At 43.6% G+C, this 19208-nt stretch overlaps 1 protein-coding gene across 1 annotated transcript in view; it reads left to right on the forward strand.

The window, feature by feature from the left end:
* Positions 1–19208, forward strand: part of LOC106587851 (elongation factor-like GTPase 1) — a 96492-nt gene that overhangs the window by 25655 nt on the left and 51629 nt on the right. Inside the window, exons 13-15 of the mRNA XM_082969678.1 lie at positions 1275–1436; positions 1615–1780; positions 2263–2401. Coding sequence (XP_082825804.1) covers positions 1275–1436; positions 1615–1780; positions 2263–2401 — 467 coding nt within the window. The remainder of the gene's footprint in view (positions 1–1274; positions 1437–1614; positions 1781–2262; positions 2402–19208) is intronic.

The following is a 19208-nucleotide window of genomic DNA, read 5'->3' on the forward strand; positions in this document are numbered from 1 at the left end:
GATGCTGCCACCACCATGCTTCACCATAGGGATGGTGCCATATTTCCTCCAGACGTGACGCTTGGCATTTAGGCTAAAGAGTTCAGTCTTGGTTTCAGAGAATCTTGTTCAGTCTTGGTCCAGAGAATCTTGTTTGTCATGGTCTGAGAGTCGTGCTGTCATGTGTCTTTTACTGAGGAGTGGCTTCCGTCTGGCGACTGTACCATAAAGGTTGGTAGAGTGCTGCAGAGATGGTTGTCCTTCTGGAAGGTTCTCCCATCAGCACAGAGGGACTCCATCGGGTTCTTGGTCACCTCCCTGACCAAGGCCTTTCTCTCCCGATTGCTCAGTTTAGCCAGGCGGCCAGCTCTGGGAAGAGTCTTGGTGATTCCAAACTTCTTCTATTTAAGAATGATTGAGGCCACTGTGTTCTTGGGGACTTTCAATGCTGTAAAAAATGTTTGGGTACACTTCCCCAGATCTGTGCCTCAACACAATCCTGTCTCGGAGCTCTACAGACAATTCCTTCGACCTCATGGCCTGGTTTTTGCTTTGACATGCACTGTCAACTGTGGGACCTTATATAGACAGGTGTGTGCCTTTCCAAATCATGTCTAATCAAATTAATTTACCACCGGTGGACTCCAAGTTGTAGAAACATCTCTAGTATGATCAGTGAACTGAGCTCAAATTCAAGTCTCATAGCAAAGGGTCTGAATACTTATGTAAATAAGGTATTTCTGTTTTTTATTTTTAAAACATTTGCAAATATTTGTAAAAACCTTTTTTCGCTTTATCATTATGGGGTATTGTGTGTAGATTTGATGAGGGGGGAAAAAATTATTTAATCCATTTTAGAGTAAGGCTGTAACATAACAAAATGTGTAAAAAGTCAAGGGGTCTTAATACTTTCCGAATGCACTGTATGATGGATTCTTGGCCAGGGCTCACTTGGAAAAAGAGATTTAAAAGTCTCTGTGACTTCTCTGGTTAAATAAAGGATGAATCAAATAAAACAGAGCGGTGCTAGTTGCTAGGCTATGTTACCCTGCTATAAAGACTTGGTTTAGTGGGTTGTTACATTTCTGTTTTGATGTGTCATGTCTAATATAATGTGTATTCATTGGCCCAAACAATGGACAGTGTTCAGTAGGGCACACAATAGCAAAACGTTTTGCAATGGAATATTCTCAAAACATTTTCTACCTACTGAACGTGTGTGTGTGTGTGTGTGTGTGTGTGTGTGTGTGTGTGTGTGTGTGTGTGTGTGTGTGTGTGTGTGTGTGCGCACACAGGCCGTTGACCCAGGAGGAGATGGCCCAGCGCAGGGAGCTGGCCAGACAGAGACACACTGAGAAACTGGCAGCCATTCAGCAGACAGAAAGTGGGGAGGGAAATGCCCAATCAGGAAGTACAACACTGGCAACCACTCCTGGTGGAGACAACACCATAGGCAAGTGTCTCTCACACACACACACCCACCCACCCACTCTTACCTTGCTAGAACCCCAACCCGGGCCTCTTTTCCCCCCCTAGTGGTTTGGAAGCTCTGGCCAGTTCCAATAACCAATATGTTCATGATGATACCACTGATACCAGTGTATGTCTCCATTGTCTTCCCTGACATGCAGGTAGTGAGGGTGTCTCAGGCCAGATGCAGGCCCTGTCTCTGAAGGCTAAACCGGAGGAGGGGAAGGAGACGTTCGTAGCCTTCGCCAGAGTCTACAGTGGGGTGGTCCGCAGAGGACAGAAGGTGTTTGTGATGGGGCCCAAATACGACCCTGCACAAGGCCTGCGCATTGTAAGGATGTACACACACACACACACACACACACAGGCATGTGGACACACACACACGTACACACACACTGCAGAGGCACAAAACACATTTTCTGCTCAATTTGCAATATTCACCAGACAAAACAATAACTGTTCTGAAGATGAACTCAAATGCTATTTGTTCAAAGAGCAACAATCATAAATGTTCTGCGTGTTTGTTTCCATCTCAAGATGTGTATTCCAAGGTTAAAGATAACATTGACTTCTATAATGAGGGCTGTGTTCCTCTGTGGCCTGGGCAACAGTAGTGCACTATATACTGTAGGGAATAGGGTGCCATTTGAGACGGACGAGTTGTTGTATTATTGTTGCCTCGTCCCTCCTGGCTTCAGTAGCAGTACTACTAACTAACAATTGCTTTTAGAATCCAATATCACACAACCAATGTACTGGATGATTGGCTCTGATGCTCTAGAGATCTAATGTTCTCTCTCTGTCTGTCAGCTCCCAGAGGGCAGTACTAGTGTGAGTGCCTGTCTCCCTCCCGTCCCTCACCTGGCCTGCTGCACCATGGACAGCCTCTACCTGCTGATGGGCAGAGAGCTGGAGGAACTAGAAGAGGTGCCATCAGGGAACGTACTGGGTACGTACTCTAACACCTACTTGAAGTGGTCTTTTGAAAGGTTCATGCATAATAGGATATTAACTTGTTATCCAATGTTCTTTTTACTGCACGAATAAAGGTGAAAGTTACATCTTTCAGAGTTCTTTGAAAGGCCCAGTGCAGTCAGTCGTGATTTTCCTGTGTTTTATATATATATATATTTCCACACTGAGGTTGGAATAATATTGTGAAAAAAGATGGTAATGCGTTAGTGTAAGCGCTGTTTGAAAAGATTTCGGCCTGTTTTGGTGGGATGAATTTTTGGCCTTCCATGGTGACATCACCATGCGATAAATTAGTTAATAGACCAATAAGAAAGAAAGTTCCAAACCTCTCTGCCAATAACAGATCGTTTTCACTTTTACCCTCCCCACTCATACCACTTCCAGACAGTCCAAGCAAAATTCTTGCTTGAGAAATTGCACTTTGCTAAGAAGCTATTGACTGTACAGCAGCTGTCTAGTGCCCTTATCATGGAGAAGATGATTTATCATGTAGTGGTCCTGTCAACACCAGGCTACACATCCAATTCATCATGTAGTGGTCCTGTCAACACCAGGCTACACATCCAGTTCATCATGTAGTGGTCCTGTCAACACCAGGCTACACATCCAATTCATCATGTAGTGGTCCTGTCAACACCAGGCTACACATCCAATTCATCATGTAGTGGTCCTGTCACCACCAGGCTACACATCCAATTCATCATGTAGTGGTCCTGTCAACACCAGGCTACACATCCAATTCATCATGTAGTGGTCCTGTCAACACCAGGCTACACATCCAGTTCATCATGTAGTGGTCCTGTCAACACCAGGCTACACATCCAGTTCATCATGTAGTGGTCCTGTCAACACCAGGCTACACATCCAATTCATCATGTAGTGGTCCTGTCAACACCAGGCTACACATCCAGTTCATCATGTAGTGGTCCTGTCAACACCAGGCTACACATCCAGTTCATCATGTAGTGGTCCTGTCAACACCAGGCTACACATCCAGTTCATCATGTAGTGGTCCTGTCAACACCAGGCTACACATCCAGTTCATCATGTAGTGGTCCTGTCAACACCAGGCTACACATCCAGTTCATCATGTAGTTGTCCTGTCAACAGGTCCTGTGTGGCTCAGTTGATAGAGCATGGTGTTTGCAACGCCAGGGTTGTGGGTTCGATTCCCACGGGGGACCAGTACGGAGAAAAATGTAAAATGTAAATATAAGACCAGGCTACACATCCAGTTCATCATGTAGTTGTCCTGTCACCACCAGGCTACACATCCAGTTCATCATGTAGTTGTCCTGTCAGCACAAGGCTACACATCCAGTTCATCATGTAGTGGTCCTGTCACCACCAGGCTACACATCCAGTTCATCATGTAGTTGTCCTGTCAGCACAAGGCTACACATCCAGTTCATCATGTAGTGGTCCTGTCACCACCAGGCTACACATCCAGTTCATCATGTAGTTGTCCTGTCAACACCAGACTACACATCCAGTTCATCGTGTAGTTGTCCTGTCAACACCAGGCTACACATCCAGTTCATCATGTAGTTGTCCTGTCATCACCACTCTACATATGAACATAACAAGTTTCAACAACTGAGACAAACTGAACAAGTTCCACAGACATGTTACTAACAGAAATGTAATAATGTGTCCCTGAACAAAGGGGGGTCAAAAGTAACAGTCGGTATCTGGTGTGGCCACCAGCTGCATTAAGTACTGCAGTGCATCTCCTCATGGACTGCACCAGATTTGCCAGTTCTTGCTGTGAGATGTTACCCCACTCTTCCACCAAGGCACCTGCAAGTTCCCGGACATTCCCTAGCCCTCATCTTCCGATCCAATAGTTCCCAGATGGGATTGAGGTCCGGGCTCTTCGCTGGCCACGGCAGGACACTGACATTCCTGTCTTGCAGGAAGTCACGCACAGAACGAGCAGTATGGCTGGTGGCATTGTCATGCTGGAGGGTCATGTCAGGATGAGCCTGCAGGAAGGGTACCACATGAGGGAGGAGGATGTCTTCCCTGTAACGCACAGCGTTGAGATTTCCTGCAATGACAACAAGCTCAGTCCGATGATGCTGTGACACACCATGACGGACCCTCCACCTCCATATCAATCCGGCACCAGAGTACAGGCCTCGGTGTAACGCTCATTCCTTTGACGATAAACGCGAATCCGACCATCACCCCTGGTGAGACAAAATCGCAACTCGTCAGTGAAGAGCACTTTTTGCCAGCCCTGTCTGGTCCAGCGACGGTGGGTTTGTGCCCATAGGCGACGTTGTTGCCGGTGATGTCTGGTAAGGACATGCCTTACAACAGGCCTACAAGCCCTCAGTCCAGCCTCTGTCCGCAATAGGCTGAGAGTCTTAGCACTGATGGAGGGATTGTGCGTTCCTGGTGTAACGCGGGCAGTTGTTGTTGCCATTCTGTACCTGTCCTGCAGGTGTGATGTTCGGATGTACCGATCCTGTGCAGGTGTTGTTACATGTGGTATGCCACTGCGAGGACGATCAGCTGTCCGTCCTGTCTCCCTGTAGCGCTGTCTTAGGCACGTTCACGCAGATGAGCAGGGACCCTGGGTATCTTTCTTTTGGTGTTTTTCAGAGTCAGTAGAAAGGCCTCTTTAGTGTCCTAAGTTTTCATAACTGTGACCTTAATTGCCTACCGTCTGTAAGCTGTTAGTGTCTTAACGACCGCTCCACAGGTGCATGTTAATTAATTGTTTATGGTTCATTGAACAAGCATGGGAAACGGTGTTTAAACCCTTTACAACGAAGATCTGTGAAGTTATTTGGATTTTTACGAATTATCTTTGAAAGACGGGGTCTTTTTTTTGCTGAGTTTAGTACACTACCGTTGGGCCACCATTGGTGAAGAGTAGTGTACTATGTTGGGAATAGGGTGCCTTTTCGGGACGCTACCCTAAGGCTCCGCTGAGTGCTGCTAGTATGAAGCTATCATCATGTTGTTTATGTGCCGGTCATTACAAGCCTATAAAGAGCAATCAGAGATTTATTTTGTCTGATGAAGAGCCACCCTGCGTCCCAAATAGTACCCGATCTCTTGTTTTCTGCACTGTTTTTGACTGGGCCCGTAGAGCTCTGGTCAAAAGCAGTGCACTATATAGGTAATAGGGATAATGGACTATGCATTTATCGTCCAGTTTAATCTGCTTGGATAATGGACGCTATAGAGATCTGACAATTCAATAATGCTTCTACAAATGCATTGTTTTGTTATGCATCTTAATGTCTGACCAGCTGATCAGCTTTTCCTGACCAAGATGAAGGATTTTCTATCATATTGCTAGGATACCAATGTCCATTCTAGTGTTTTATATGTAATTGTAAACTGAAATTGTAAACTGCTGATTTGGCTGACTGCCGTGGTATATCAGACCGTATATAACGGGTATGACAACATTTTATTTTTACTGCTCTAATTACGTTGGTAACCAGTTTATAATAGCAATAAGGCACCTCAGGGGTTTGTGATATATGGCCAATACCCTCAGGGCTGTATCCAGGCACTCCGCATTGCGTCATGGGTAAGAACAGCCCTTAGCCATGGTATATTGGCCATATACCACACCCCCTCGTGCCTTATTGCTTAATTCTATGATGGACACTATTTTCTTGGACATGGTGAAAATAAATGATCCTGCATTGTAGTATTGTGAGTAATACTGTTTAGTGTATAGAAAATCTAGCCAAGTGACTGATTTATAATAGGACAGTTGTCCATGTGGAAAAACACACACACACACCACAACACACAAGACACACACAGAGTTGGCCATGTGGGAACCATCATGTCCTCTCCTGGTAGTTGAGTGTGGGCGAGGGGAAGAAACCGTTGAAACGTCAGTGTGTAAACTCAGCCAGACTGTGGTCGTGCGCACACACACACACAGGCTGTGGTCCTGATTAGAACCTCCTTATTCTTTGACGGGTGGAAGAGTTCGCTGGAGAGGGGAAAGGACACATACCAGCTTGCCTGCGTCTGATATCGGAGACTAATAATCCCCACCTCATGACGAGACACACACAGTACGACCGCATGACAAAGCAAGCTCTGTGTGTGAGAGACCCACTCAAAGATATCTCCCCTAAACAGGAATCAGACCTATACCACCCGGGTAGAAATCACTACATCTCACACACACACACACACACACACAAAGGGAAAGTAGCGTGCTGTAGAGCCATTGTGTGGAGCTCTCTCCTCTGTTTCCTTCCAGCTGTTGGAGAAAACTGATTCAGGAAATGAAGACCTCCATCACTGTTTAACTCTGACATTACAGTCCACACACCACACCCCTTGCTGATATTATTTCACTAAGTGAGCTTTTATGTTCTGAGAACGTCTCCCTTTATGTCGATGCCATTTCAGAGATCAACGAGCGGAAAACTGCCTCTGATTCGTCTTTGATTTATATCGTGCCCTATATATATATATATATATATATATATATATATATATATATATATATATATATATATATATATATATTTATAGTTATATATATATATATATTAATATAGAAATATATATAAATATATATATATATATAGTTGAAGTCAGATGTTTACATACACTTAGGGTGGAGTCATTAAAACTAGTTTTTCTACCACTCCACAAATTTCTTGTTAACAAACTATAGTTTTGGCAAGTCGGTTAGGACATCTACTTTGTGCATGATCCAAGTAATTTTTCCAACATGTTCAGACAGATTATTTCACTGTATCTCAATTCCAGTGGGTCAGAAATGTACATACACTAAGTTGACTGTGCCTTTAAACAGCTTGGAAAATTCCAGAAAATGTCATGGCTTTAGAAACTTCTGATAGGCTAATTGACATCATTTGAGTCAATTGGAGGTAGTTTACGTACACCTTAGCCAAATACATTTAAACTCAGTTTTTCACAATTCCTGACATTTAATCCCAGTGGAGATTCCCTGTTTTCGGTGAGTTAGGATCACCGCTTTCTTTTAAGAATGTGAAATGTGAGAATAATAGTAGAGAGAATTATTTATTTCAGCTTTTATTTCTTTCATCACGTTCCCAGTGGGTCAGAAGTTTGCATACACTCAATTAGTATTTAGTAGCATTGCCTTTATTTTATTTATTTGTTTAACTTGAGTCAAACATTGCGGGTAGCCTTCCGCAAGCTTCCCACAATAAGTTGGGTGAATTCTGTCCCATTCCTCCTGACAGAGCTGGTGTAACTGAGTCAGGTTTGTAGGCCTCCTTGCTCGCACACGCTTTTTCAGTTCTGCCCACAAATTTTCTATAAGATTGAGGTCAGGGCTTTGTGATGGCCACTCCAATACCTTGACTTTGTTGTCCTTAAGCCATTTTGCCACAACTTTAGAAGTATGCTTGGGGTCATTGTCCACTTGGAAGACCCATTTGCGACCAAGCTTTAACTTCCTGACTGATGTCTTGAGATGTTGCTTCGTATTTCCACATAATTTACCCCCATCATGATGCCATCTATTTTGTAAAGTGCACCAGTCCTTCCTGTAGCAAAGCACACCCACAACATGATGCCGCCACCCCGTGCTTCACGGTTGGGATGGTGTTGTTCAGCTTGCAAGCCTCCCCTTTTTTCCTCCAAACATAACGATGGTCATTATGGCCAAACAGTTATATTTTTGTTTCATCAGACCAGAGGACATTTCTCCAAAACGTACGATCTTTGTCCCCATGTGCAGTTGCAAACCGTAGTCTGGCATTTTTATGGCAGTTGTGGAGCAGTTGCTTCTTCCTTGCTGAGCGGACTTTCAGGTTATGTCGACATAGGGCTTGTTTTACTGTGGATATAGACACTTTTGTATCTGTTTCTTTCAGCATCTTCACAAGGTCCTTTTGCTGTTGTTCTGGGATTGATTTGCACTTTTCGCACCAAAGTACGTTCATCTCTAGGAGACAGAACGCGTCTCCTTCCTGAGCGGTATGATGGCTGCGTGGTCCAATGGTGTTCATACTTGCGTACTATTGTTTGTACAGATGAACGTGGTACCTTCAGGCATTTGGAAATTGCTCCCAAGGATGAACCAGATTTGTGGAGGTCAACAATTTTTTTTTCTGAGGTCTTGGCTGATTTCTTTTGATTTTCCCATGATGTCAAGCAAAGAGGCACAGAGTTTGAAGGTAGGCCTTGAAATACATCCACAGGTACACCTCCAATTGACTCAAATGATGTCAATTAGCCTATCAGAAGCTTCTAAAGCCATGACATCATTTGCTGGAATTTTCCAAGCTGTTTAAAGGCACAGTCAACTTAGTGTATGTAAACTTCTGACCCACTAGAATTGTGATACAGTGAATTATAAGTGAAATAATCTGTCTGTAAACAATTGTTGGAAAAATTACTTGTCATGCACAAAGTAGATTACCTAACCGACTTGCAAAACTATAGTTTGTTAACAAGAAATGTGAGATGGTTGAAAAAATTTTTTTTTATGACTCCAACCTAAGTGTATGTAAACTTGTGTGTGTGTTACCCCCCCCCCCCCCCCCCACTTTCTCTCTCGCTCTCTTTCTCCCCCTCCTTTCCCTCTTCTTGTGGTGGGTGGGCCTGCTCTCGTCCTATCTGACCGTATGGTTCATCACCGTGCCCACTGAAATACTGCTGAGTCTCCTCCATCGGCCACACACAAAACATCCTCCTAATCATTCATGCCCCTGTCTGCTTTTTAATATCGTTCACATCGCAAATGGCACCCTATTCCCTACATCAAGACTCTCCAACCCTTTTCCTGGAGAACTACCCTGTAGGTATTTGCTCCAACCCCAGTTGTAACTAACCTGATTAAGTTTATCAACCAGCTAGTTATTAGAATCCAGAGGGCTAGATTACAGTTGGATTAGCAGCCAGCATATTATTTCATTACAATCCTCCTCACACTCCTCGATGCAACAGTCTCCCTCCAGACCCATTCATTTAATTAGATTTCTCAGCTTCAAAGACTCAGCCACAGTGCTTTGATATCCTGCTAGTATTATAGGATTATAGAAGAATTCAATTATAAGATCTTATACCAAACATACGCATGTATTCGCTCACATCATCGATGGGATTTCTGGCTCATGAATATTGAAACACTGAGGTGATATCTGCTAAATGACTTAAATGTAATGTAATAATGTAATGTAATATTTGAGTGGTAGTAGTAGAAATGCTGATGACCCCCCACAGATTTGAAATGTTTTTTTGCTTTTATAAATGCTTTAAGTTTATGAAGAGTGGATTGTTGTTTTATTCAGCACATTTTGGGGGGTGACACTGTTTTGGTCAAAAAGTTTTGATTAGTAGATCAAATACTGTAAATTGTTTTATTCATAGTTTCTGAGGCAACAAGACTTATTATGAAAAATAGATCTCTCACAGCTCTCAAAATCAAATCAAATCAAATGTATTTATATAGCCCTTCTTACATCAGCTGATATCTCAAAGTGCTGTACAGAAATCCAGCCTAAAACCCCAAACAGCAAGCAATGCAGGTGTAGAAGCATGGTGGCTAGGAAAAACTCCCTAGAAAGGACAAAACCTAGGAAGAAACCTAGAGAGGAACCAGGCTATGAGGGGTGGCCAGTCCTCTTCTGGCTGTGCCGGGTGGAGATTATAACAGAACATGGCCAAGATGTTCAAATGTTCATAAATGACCAGCATGGTCAAATAATAATAATCATAGTAGTTGTTGAGGGTGCAACAAGTCAGTAACACAAGAGTAAGTGTCAGTTGGCTTTTTCATAGCCGATCTTTGAGAGTATCTCTACCGCTCCTGCTGTCTCTAGAGAGTTGAAAACAGCAGGTCTGGGACAGGTAGCACGTCTGGTGAATAGGTCAGGGTTCCAGCAGGTCTGGGACAGCAGGTCTGGGACAGGTAGCACGTCCCAGACCTGCAATAGCCTACATTGAGAACAGGTTGCCTTTCTTCACTTGTATTTCACCATTGAGCAGTCTTTAGGCCTTTTGATCTGTTATATTCAGATTTTTTTGAATTATGCATTTATATTTGAGGAGATATTGCATTCAGTCTTAACCTTCTTGTAACAAAGAAAGTTTATTACCGTCAAGCACATGAACAGTAGCTCAGCCACTGCTAGTAGTACATTTAAACAGTCGTTACCAGCTTCACTCTCCACTGCTGTCAATACAAAACACACATGCATACTTTACTACATTTGACATTTTAGTCATTTAGCAGATGCTCTTATCCAGAGCGACTTACAGGAGCAATTATGGTTAAGTGCCTTGCTCAATGGCACGTAGATAGATTTCACCTAGTCAGCTCGGGGATTCGAACCAGCAACCTTTCAGTTACTGGCCCAACGCTCTTAACCACTTGACTACCACCCAGCCTGTACATTTGTCCAAAATAAATAAATAAACCTAGTTGTGGGATAACGCCATGATTACATCGGTGCCAAGTAGAAGATGGCTTGTGTGTTTAATGTTTATCTAGTTAACGCCAATAGTTTGTCGCTCCGGTTAGAGACGTGGGCAGAATCAAACTCAGACACACACAAACTTTCATCACACCACAATGGGACCCAGCTGTATAGAAAGCTAGCAAAGAAAGAGGGTTTGAAGTCGTCGTCCAAGTAGTCGCTCCACAGGGAAAGAAAAGAGGGAGAAAGCGGCAGTAGAAGGAATAAAGCTGATTCAATGCCAAGCAGCTTTAGGAAAACATTTGTCTTGCATTAGGCCTGAGCCACGCTGCCAGCGGTGAGGGGGGAGACGACTCAGATCTGTTGAGCAGTAGGGAGGGAGTGCACTGATCTGATCTCAACCACACCACATCACACCAGCACTCTGACACCATTAACCAGTATAGTCCAGTACACCCCGGTGTGGGCCAGTCCACTGTATAGCCCAGTACAGTCTAGTCCACTGTATAGCCCAGTACAGTCTAGTCTACTGTATAGCCCAGTACAGTCTAGTCCACTGTATAGCCCAGTACAGTCTAGTCCACTGTATAGCCCAGTACAGTCTAGTCCACTGTATAGCCCAGTACAGTCTAGTCTACTGTATAGCCCAGTCCACTGTATAGTCCAGTACAGTCTAGTCAGTGTATAGCCCAATACAGTCTAGTCCACTGTATAGCCCAGTCCACTGTATAGCCCAGTACACTCTAGTCAGTGTATAGCCCAGTACAGTCTAGTCAGTGTATAGCCCAGTACAGTCTAGTCCACTGTATAGCCCAGTCCACTGTATAGCCCAGAACATTCTAGTCCACTGTATAGCCCAGGACAGTCTAGTCCACTGTATAGCCCAGGACAGTCTAGTCCACTATATAGCCCAGTCCACTGTATAGCCCAGTACAGTCTAGTCAGTGTATAGCCCAGTATAGTCTAGTCCAGTGTATAGTATAGCCCAGTACAGTCTAGTCAATGTATAGTACAGTCTAGTCCAGTGTATAGTAGCTCATTATTAGACCGGTACATTCTAGTTCAGTATAGCTCATTATAGACCGGTTCAGTATAGCTCATAGGTCAATAGTTTAGTATAGCTCATTATAGACCGGTACAGTCTAGTTCAGTATAAACTAATAGTTTATTCTAGTTTAGTATAGCTCATTATAGGTCAGTACAGTCTAGTTCAGTATAAACTAATAGTTTATTCTAGTTTAGTATAGCTCATTATAGGTCAGTACAGTCTAGTTCAGTATAAACTAATAGTTTAGTATAGGTCAGTACAGTCTAGTTCAGTATAGATCATTATAAACCAGTAGTTTATTCTAGTTTAGTATAGCTCATTATAGACCGGTACAGTCTAGTCCAGTATAGCTCATTATAGACGGGTACAGTCTAGTTCAGTATAGCTCTATATAGGTCAGTACAGTCTAGTTCAGTATAGTTCATTATAAACCAATAGTTTATTCTAGTTCAGTATAGCTCATTATAAACCAGTAGTTTATTCTAGTTCAGTATAATTCGTTATAAACCAATAGTTTTTTCTAGTTCAGTATAGTTCATTATAAACCAATAGTTTATTCTAGTTCAGTATAGTTCATTATAAACCAATAGTTTATTCTAGTTTAGTATAGCTCATTATAAACCAGTAGTTTATTCTAGTTCCGTATAGTTCATTATAAACCAGTAGTTTATTCTAGTTTAGTATAGCTCATTATAAACCAGTAGTTTATTCTAGTTCAGTATAGTTCATTATAAACCAGTAGTTTATTCTAGTTCACTATAGTTCATTATAAACCAGTAGTTTATTCTAGTTTAGTATAGCTCATTATAGGTCAATAGTCTTTCAGTATAGTTAATTATAAACCAATAGTTTATTCTAGTTTAGTATAGTTCAGTTTAGTATAGCCCCATATACTACCCACCACTGCGACCTGTATGCTCTCGTTGGCTTAGCCTCGCTTCATATTCGTCGCCAAACCCACTGGCTCCAGGTCATCTATAACTCTTTGCTAGGTAAAGCCCCGCCTTATCTCAGCTCACTAGTCACGATAGCAGCACCCACCCGTAGCACGCGCTCCAGCAGGTATATTTCACTGGTCACCCCCAAAGCCAATTCCTCCTTTGGCCGCTCTGATGCCAATGACTGGAACGAATTGCAAAAATCACTGAAGCTGGAGACTCATATCTCCCTCACTAACTTTAAGCACCAGCTGTCGGAGCAGCTCACAGATCACTGCACCTGTACATAGCCCGTCTGTAAATAGCCTATCCAACTACCTCATCCCCATACTGTTATTTATTTATTTTTGCTCCTTTGCACCCTACTTGCACATTCATCTTCTGCACGTCTATCACTCCAGTGTTTAATTGCTAAATTGTAATTATTTCGCCACTATGGCCTATTTATTGCCTTACCTCCCTTATCTTACCTCATTTGTACACACTGTATATATACTTTTTTTCCTATTTTGTTATTGACTGTATGTTTGTTTATTCCATGTGTAACTCTGTTGTTGTTTGTGTCGCACTGCTTTGCTTTATCTTGGCCAGGTCGCAGTTGTAAATGAGAACTTGTTCTCAACTAGCCTACCTGGTTAAATAAAGGTGAAATAAATAAATACAAATTATTGGTCAGTACAGTCTAGTTCATTATAAACTAATAGTTTATTCTAGTTTAGTATAGTTCATTATGAATCAGTACAGTCTAGTTCAGTTTAGCTCATTATAAACCAATAGTTTATTCTAGTTTAGTATAGTTAATTATAAATCAGTACAGTCTAGTTCAGTTTAGCTCATTATAAACCAATAGTTTATTCTAGTTTAGTATAATTCATTATAAATCAGTACAGTCTAGTTCAGTTTATCTCATTATAGTTTCAGTCCTGGATGCTGAATGTTTATATCAGACAATAAATCACAGGTATGAAACAAAAATACTTTACTATTGTATATATGTTGGTTGCCAGTTTATAATAGCAATAAGGCACCTCAGGGGTTTGTGGTTTATGGCGAATATACCACCTTCTTGGGCCTTATTGCTTAATTATAGTTCAGTATAGCTCAGTACAGTACCGTTTTTACCTATGAATGTGATTATACAGAGAGAGTCAGCAGTTTTAAGTTCCTTGGTGTCCACCTCACCGAGGACTTGACATGGACCAACAACACCGCCACTCTTGCTAAGAAGGCACAACAGCATCTCTACTTCATAAGGCTTAAGAAATTTGGCGTGCCACCCCGAGTCCTCTCCAAATTCTACCGCTGCACCATCGAGAGCTTCCTGACGGGTTGCATCACGGCCTGACATGTAAATTGCTCTGTCCATGACTGCAAGCCCTCCAGCGAGTAGTGATGATGGCCCAGTACGTCCCAACCCATCCTGGACATCGACTCAAAATGGTGCCTGAGGAAGTCCCGCAGCATCTTCAAGGGCCCCACACAGCCCAGCCACGAGCTGTTCACTCCCATACCGTTGGGCAGACGGTATCGAAGCATCAATCAATCAAATGTATTTATAAACCCCACTTACATCAGCTGATGTCACAAAGTGCTGTACAGAAACCCAGCCTAAAACCCCAAACAGCAAGCAATGCAGGTGTAGAAGCACAGTGGCTATGAAAACCTCCCTAGAAAGGCCAGAACCTAGGAAGAAACCTAGAGGAACCAGGCTATGAGGGGTGGCCAGTCCTCTTCTGGCTGTGCCGGGTGGAGATTATAACAGAACCTGGCCAAGATGTTCAAATGTTCATAGATGAGCAGCAGGGTCAAATAATAATAATCACAGTGGTTGTCGAGGGTGCAACAGGTCAGCACCTCAGGAGTAAATGTCAGTTGGCTTTTCATAGCCGACCATTCAGAGTATCTCTACTGCTCCTGCTGTCTCTAGAGAGTTGAAAACAGCAGGTCTGGGACAGGTAGCACGTCCAGTGAACAGGTCAGGGTTCCATAGCCGCAGGCAGAACAGTTGAAACTGGAGCAACAGCACAGCCAGGTGGACTGGGGACAGTAAGGAGTCATCAGGCCAGGTAATCCTGAGGCATGGTCCTAGGGCTCAGGTCCTCCGAAAGAAAGAGAGGGAGAATCAGAGAGAGCATACTTACATTCACACAGGACACCGGATAAGACAGGAGAAATACTCAAGATATAACAGACTGACCCTAGCTCCCCGACACAAACTACTGCATCATAAATACTGGAGGCTGAGACAGGAGGGGTCAGGAGACCCTGTGGCCCCGTCCGACTATACACCCGGACAGGGCCAAACATGCAGGATATAACCCCACCCACTTTGCCAAAGCACAGCCCCCACACCACTAGAGGGATATCTTCAACCACCAACTTACCATCTTGAGACAAGGCCGAGTATAGCCCACAAAGATCTCCGCCACAGCACAACCCAAGGGGGGGCGCCAACCCGGACAGGAAGATCACGTCAGTGACTCAACCCACTCAAGTGACGCACCCCTTCTAGGGACGGCATTGAAGAGCACCAGTAACCCAGTGACTCAGCCCCCGTAATAGGGTTAGAGGCAGAGAATCCCAGTGGAGAGAGGGGAACCGGCCAGGCAGAGACAGCAAGGGCGGTTCGTTGCTCCAGTGCCTTTCCGTTCACCTTCACATTCCTGGGCCAGACTACACTCAATCATAGGACCTACTGAAGAGATGAGTCTTCAGTAATGACTTAAAGGTTGAGACAGAGTCTGCATGTCTCACATGGATAGGCAGACCATTCCATAAAAATAGAGCTCTATAGGAGAAAGCCCTGCCTCCAGCTGTTTGCTTAGAAATTCTAGGGACAGTAAGGAGGCCTGCGTCTTGTGACCGTAGCGTACGTGTAGGTATGTACGGCAGGACCAAATCGGAAAGATAGGTAGGAGCAAGCCCATGTAATGCTTTGTAGGTTAGCAGTAAAACCTTGAAATCAGCCATTGCCTTAACATGAAGCCAGTGTAGAGAGGCTAGCACTGGAGTAATATAATCACATTTTTTGGTTCTAGTCAAGGATCTAGCAGCCGTGTTTAGCACTAACTGAAATGTATTTAGTGCTTTATCCGGGTTGCCGGAAAGTAGAGCATTGCAGTAGTCTAACCTAGACGTGACAAAAGCATGGATGAATTTTTGTAAATCATTTTTGGACAGAAAGTTTCAGATTTTTGCAATATTACATAGATAGAAAAAAGCTTTCCTTGAAACAGTCTCGATATGAGTAACGCCGAGATCCTTCACAGTTTTATTTGAGACGACTGTACAACCATCAATATTAATTGTCAGATTCAACCGAAGATCTCTTTGTTTCTTGAGCTAGAACAAGCATCTCTGTTTTGTCCGAGTTTAAAAGTAGAACATTTGCCGCCATCCACTTCCTTATGTCTGAAACACAGGCTTCCAGGGAAGGCAATTTTGGGGCATCACCATGTTTCATCAAAATGTACAGGACAGGAGGTCTGATACGAACAGGCTCAGACAGCAATCAGACTGCTGAACATTTAAACTGGACTGACCATCTGCACTGACTCTCTGCACCTAAGCACACATGCACTCACTCACGCACACAGTTATGCATTCATCTCCACACACACATACACATTGCCTTCAGAAAGTATTCAAACCCTTTGATTTTTCCCCAGATTTTGTTAGGTTACAGCCTTACTCTAAAATTGATGAAATCGTTTCCCCCCCCCCCATCAATCTACACACAATACCCGACAATGACAAAGCAAAAACTGTTTTTTAGAAGATAAAAAAAGAAAAAAACTTAAATATCACATTTACATAAGTATTTTACTTAAGACACTTTACTCACTTTGTTGAAGCACCTTTGTGAGCAATTACAGCCTTGAGCCTGTAATGACATTACAAGCTAGGCACACCCTGAATTTGGGGAGTTTCTCCCATTCTTTGCAGATCCTCTCAATCTCTGTGGTTGGATGGGGTGCATTGCTGCACAGCTATTTTCAGGCCTCTCCAGAGATGTTCGATTGAGTTCAAGTTTGGGCTCTGGTTGGGCCACTTAAGGATATTCAGAGACTTGTCCTGGAGGCACTCCTGTGTTGTCTTTGCTGTGTGCTTAGAGTCGTTGTCCTGTTGGAAGGTGAACCTTCACCCTGGTCTGAGGTCTCTGGAGCAGGTTTTCATCAAGGATCTCTGTACTTTGCTCTCACCTTCCTTCAATCCTGATTAGTGTCCCTGTCCCTGAAAAACATCCCCACAGCATGATGCTGCCACCACCATGCTTCACTGTAGGGATGGTGCCAGGTTTCCTCCAGACGTGACACTTCGCATTCATGCCAATCTTGGTTTCATCAGATCAGAGAATGTTGTTTCTCATGGTCTGAGAGTCTTTAGGTGCCTTTTGGCAAACTCCAGTGGCTTCCGTCTGGCCACTATACAATAAAGGCCTGATTGATGGAGTGCTGCAGAGATAGTTGTCCTTCTGGAAGGTTCTCCCATCTCCACAGAGGAACTCTAGAGCTCTGTCAGTGACCACCAAGGCCATTCTCCCTCAATTACTCAGTTTGGCCGGGCACCTAGCTCTAGGAAGAGTCTTGGTGGTTCCAAACTTCTTTCATTTAAGAATGATAGATCCCACTGTGTTCTTCAAGACCTTCAACGCTGCAGACATTTTGTGGTACCCTTCCCCAGATCTGTGCCTTGACATAATCTTGTCTCGGAGTTCTATGGACAATTCCTTCGACCTCATGGCTTGGTTTTTGCTCTGACATGCACTGTCAACTGTGGGACCTTTTATATAGACAGGTGTGTGCCTTTCCAAATCATGTACGATCAATTGAATTTACCGCAGGTGTGGACTCCAAGTTGTAGAAACATCTCAATGATTATCAATGGAAACAGGATGCACCTGAGCTCAATTTTAAGTCCACGGCAAAGGGCCTGAATACTTGTGTAAATAAGGTACGTTTTTTTTGTATATAAATGTACAAACATTTATAAAAAACTATTTTTGCTTCGTCTTTATGGGGTTTTGTGTGTAGATTGATGAGGGAAACATTTTAATTCCATCCATTTTATAATAAGGAAGTAACGTAACAAAATGTGAAAAAGTCAAGGACCTGAATACTTTCCAAATGCACTGTAGGTTTTGGATGGCAGGGAGCTCAACCCCAATGATGTACTGTGACATACGCACTACCCTCTGTAACTCCTTGTGGTCGGATGCCAAGCAGTTGCAAAACCAAGCAGTGATGCAGCCTGTAAAGATGCTCTCAGTAATGCAGCTGTAGAACTTTTTGAAGATCTGAAGGCCCATGACATCTTTTCAGCATCCTGAGGGGGATGAGGTGTTATGTGTGTTGACCATGTTAATTCCTTAGTGATGTGTACACAAAGGAACTCGACCAGCTTCAGTACAGCTGTGTCGATGTGGCTCGGCCTTCACTTTCCTGTAGTCCACGATCAGTCCTTTGTCTTGCTGACGTTTTGGAAAGGTTGTTATCCTGGCAACACATTGTCAGGTCACTGACATTCTCCCTGATCTGGCCTACCACCGTCGTGTCGTCAGCAGACTTAATGGTGGTGTTGGAGTTGTGCACTGCCACGCAGTCGTGGGTGAACAGGGAGTACAGGAGGGGACTACGCACGCACGCCTGAGGGAGCCCTCGTGTTGAGGGTCAGCATGGCGGATGTGTTGTTGCCTACTCTCACCACCTGGGGGCAGCCCGTCAGGAAGTCCAGGATCCAGTTGCAGAGGGCTGTTCAGTCCCAGGGCCCTGAGCTTAGTTATGAGCTTGGAGGGCAATATGGTGTTGAATGCTGAGCTGTAGTCAATGAACAACATTCTCACATAGGTGTTCCTCTTATCCAGGTGGGAGAGGGCAGTGTGGAGTGCAGTAGAGATTGTGAATCTGATTGGGTGGTATGCAAATTGGAGTGGGTCCAGTGTGTCTAGGATGATGGTGTTGATAAGAGCCATGAACAGCCTTTCAAAGCATTTCATTGCTACCGATGTTGAGTGCTACAGGGCGATAGTCAATTAGGCAGGTTACCTTGGCGTTCTTGGGCACAGGGACTATGGTGATCTGCTTGAAACGTAGGTATTACAGACTGGGTTAGGGAGAGGTTAAAAATGTCAGTGAAGACACTTTGAGTACATGTCCTGGTAATCCATCTTGGCCCGCGGCCTTGTGAATGTTAACCTCTTACATCTAGATGTTCCGCTAGCGGAACACCTGCTCCAATATCCAATGATAGGCGTGGCGCGAATTACAAATTCCTCAAAAATACAAAAACTTCAATTTTTCAAACATATGACTATTTCACAGCATTTTAAAGACAAGACTCTCCTTTATCTAACCACACTGTCCGATTTCAAAAAGGCTTTACAGTGAA

This window comes from Salmo salar, chromosome 26 (genome assembly GCF_965601325.2).
Source record: "Salmo salar chromosome 26, fSalSal1, whole genome shotgun sequence".
In the NCBI taxonomy this organism is placed as follows: Eukaryota; Metazoa; Chordata; class Actinopteri; order Salmoniformes; family Salmonidae; genus Salmo; species Salmo salar.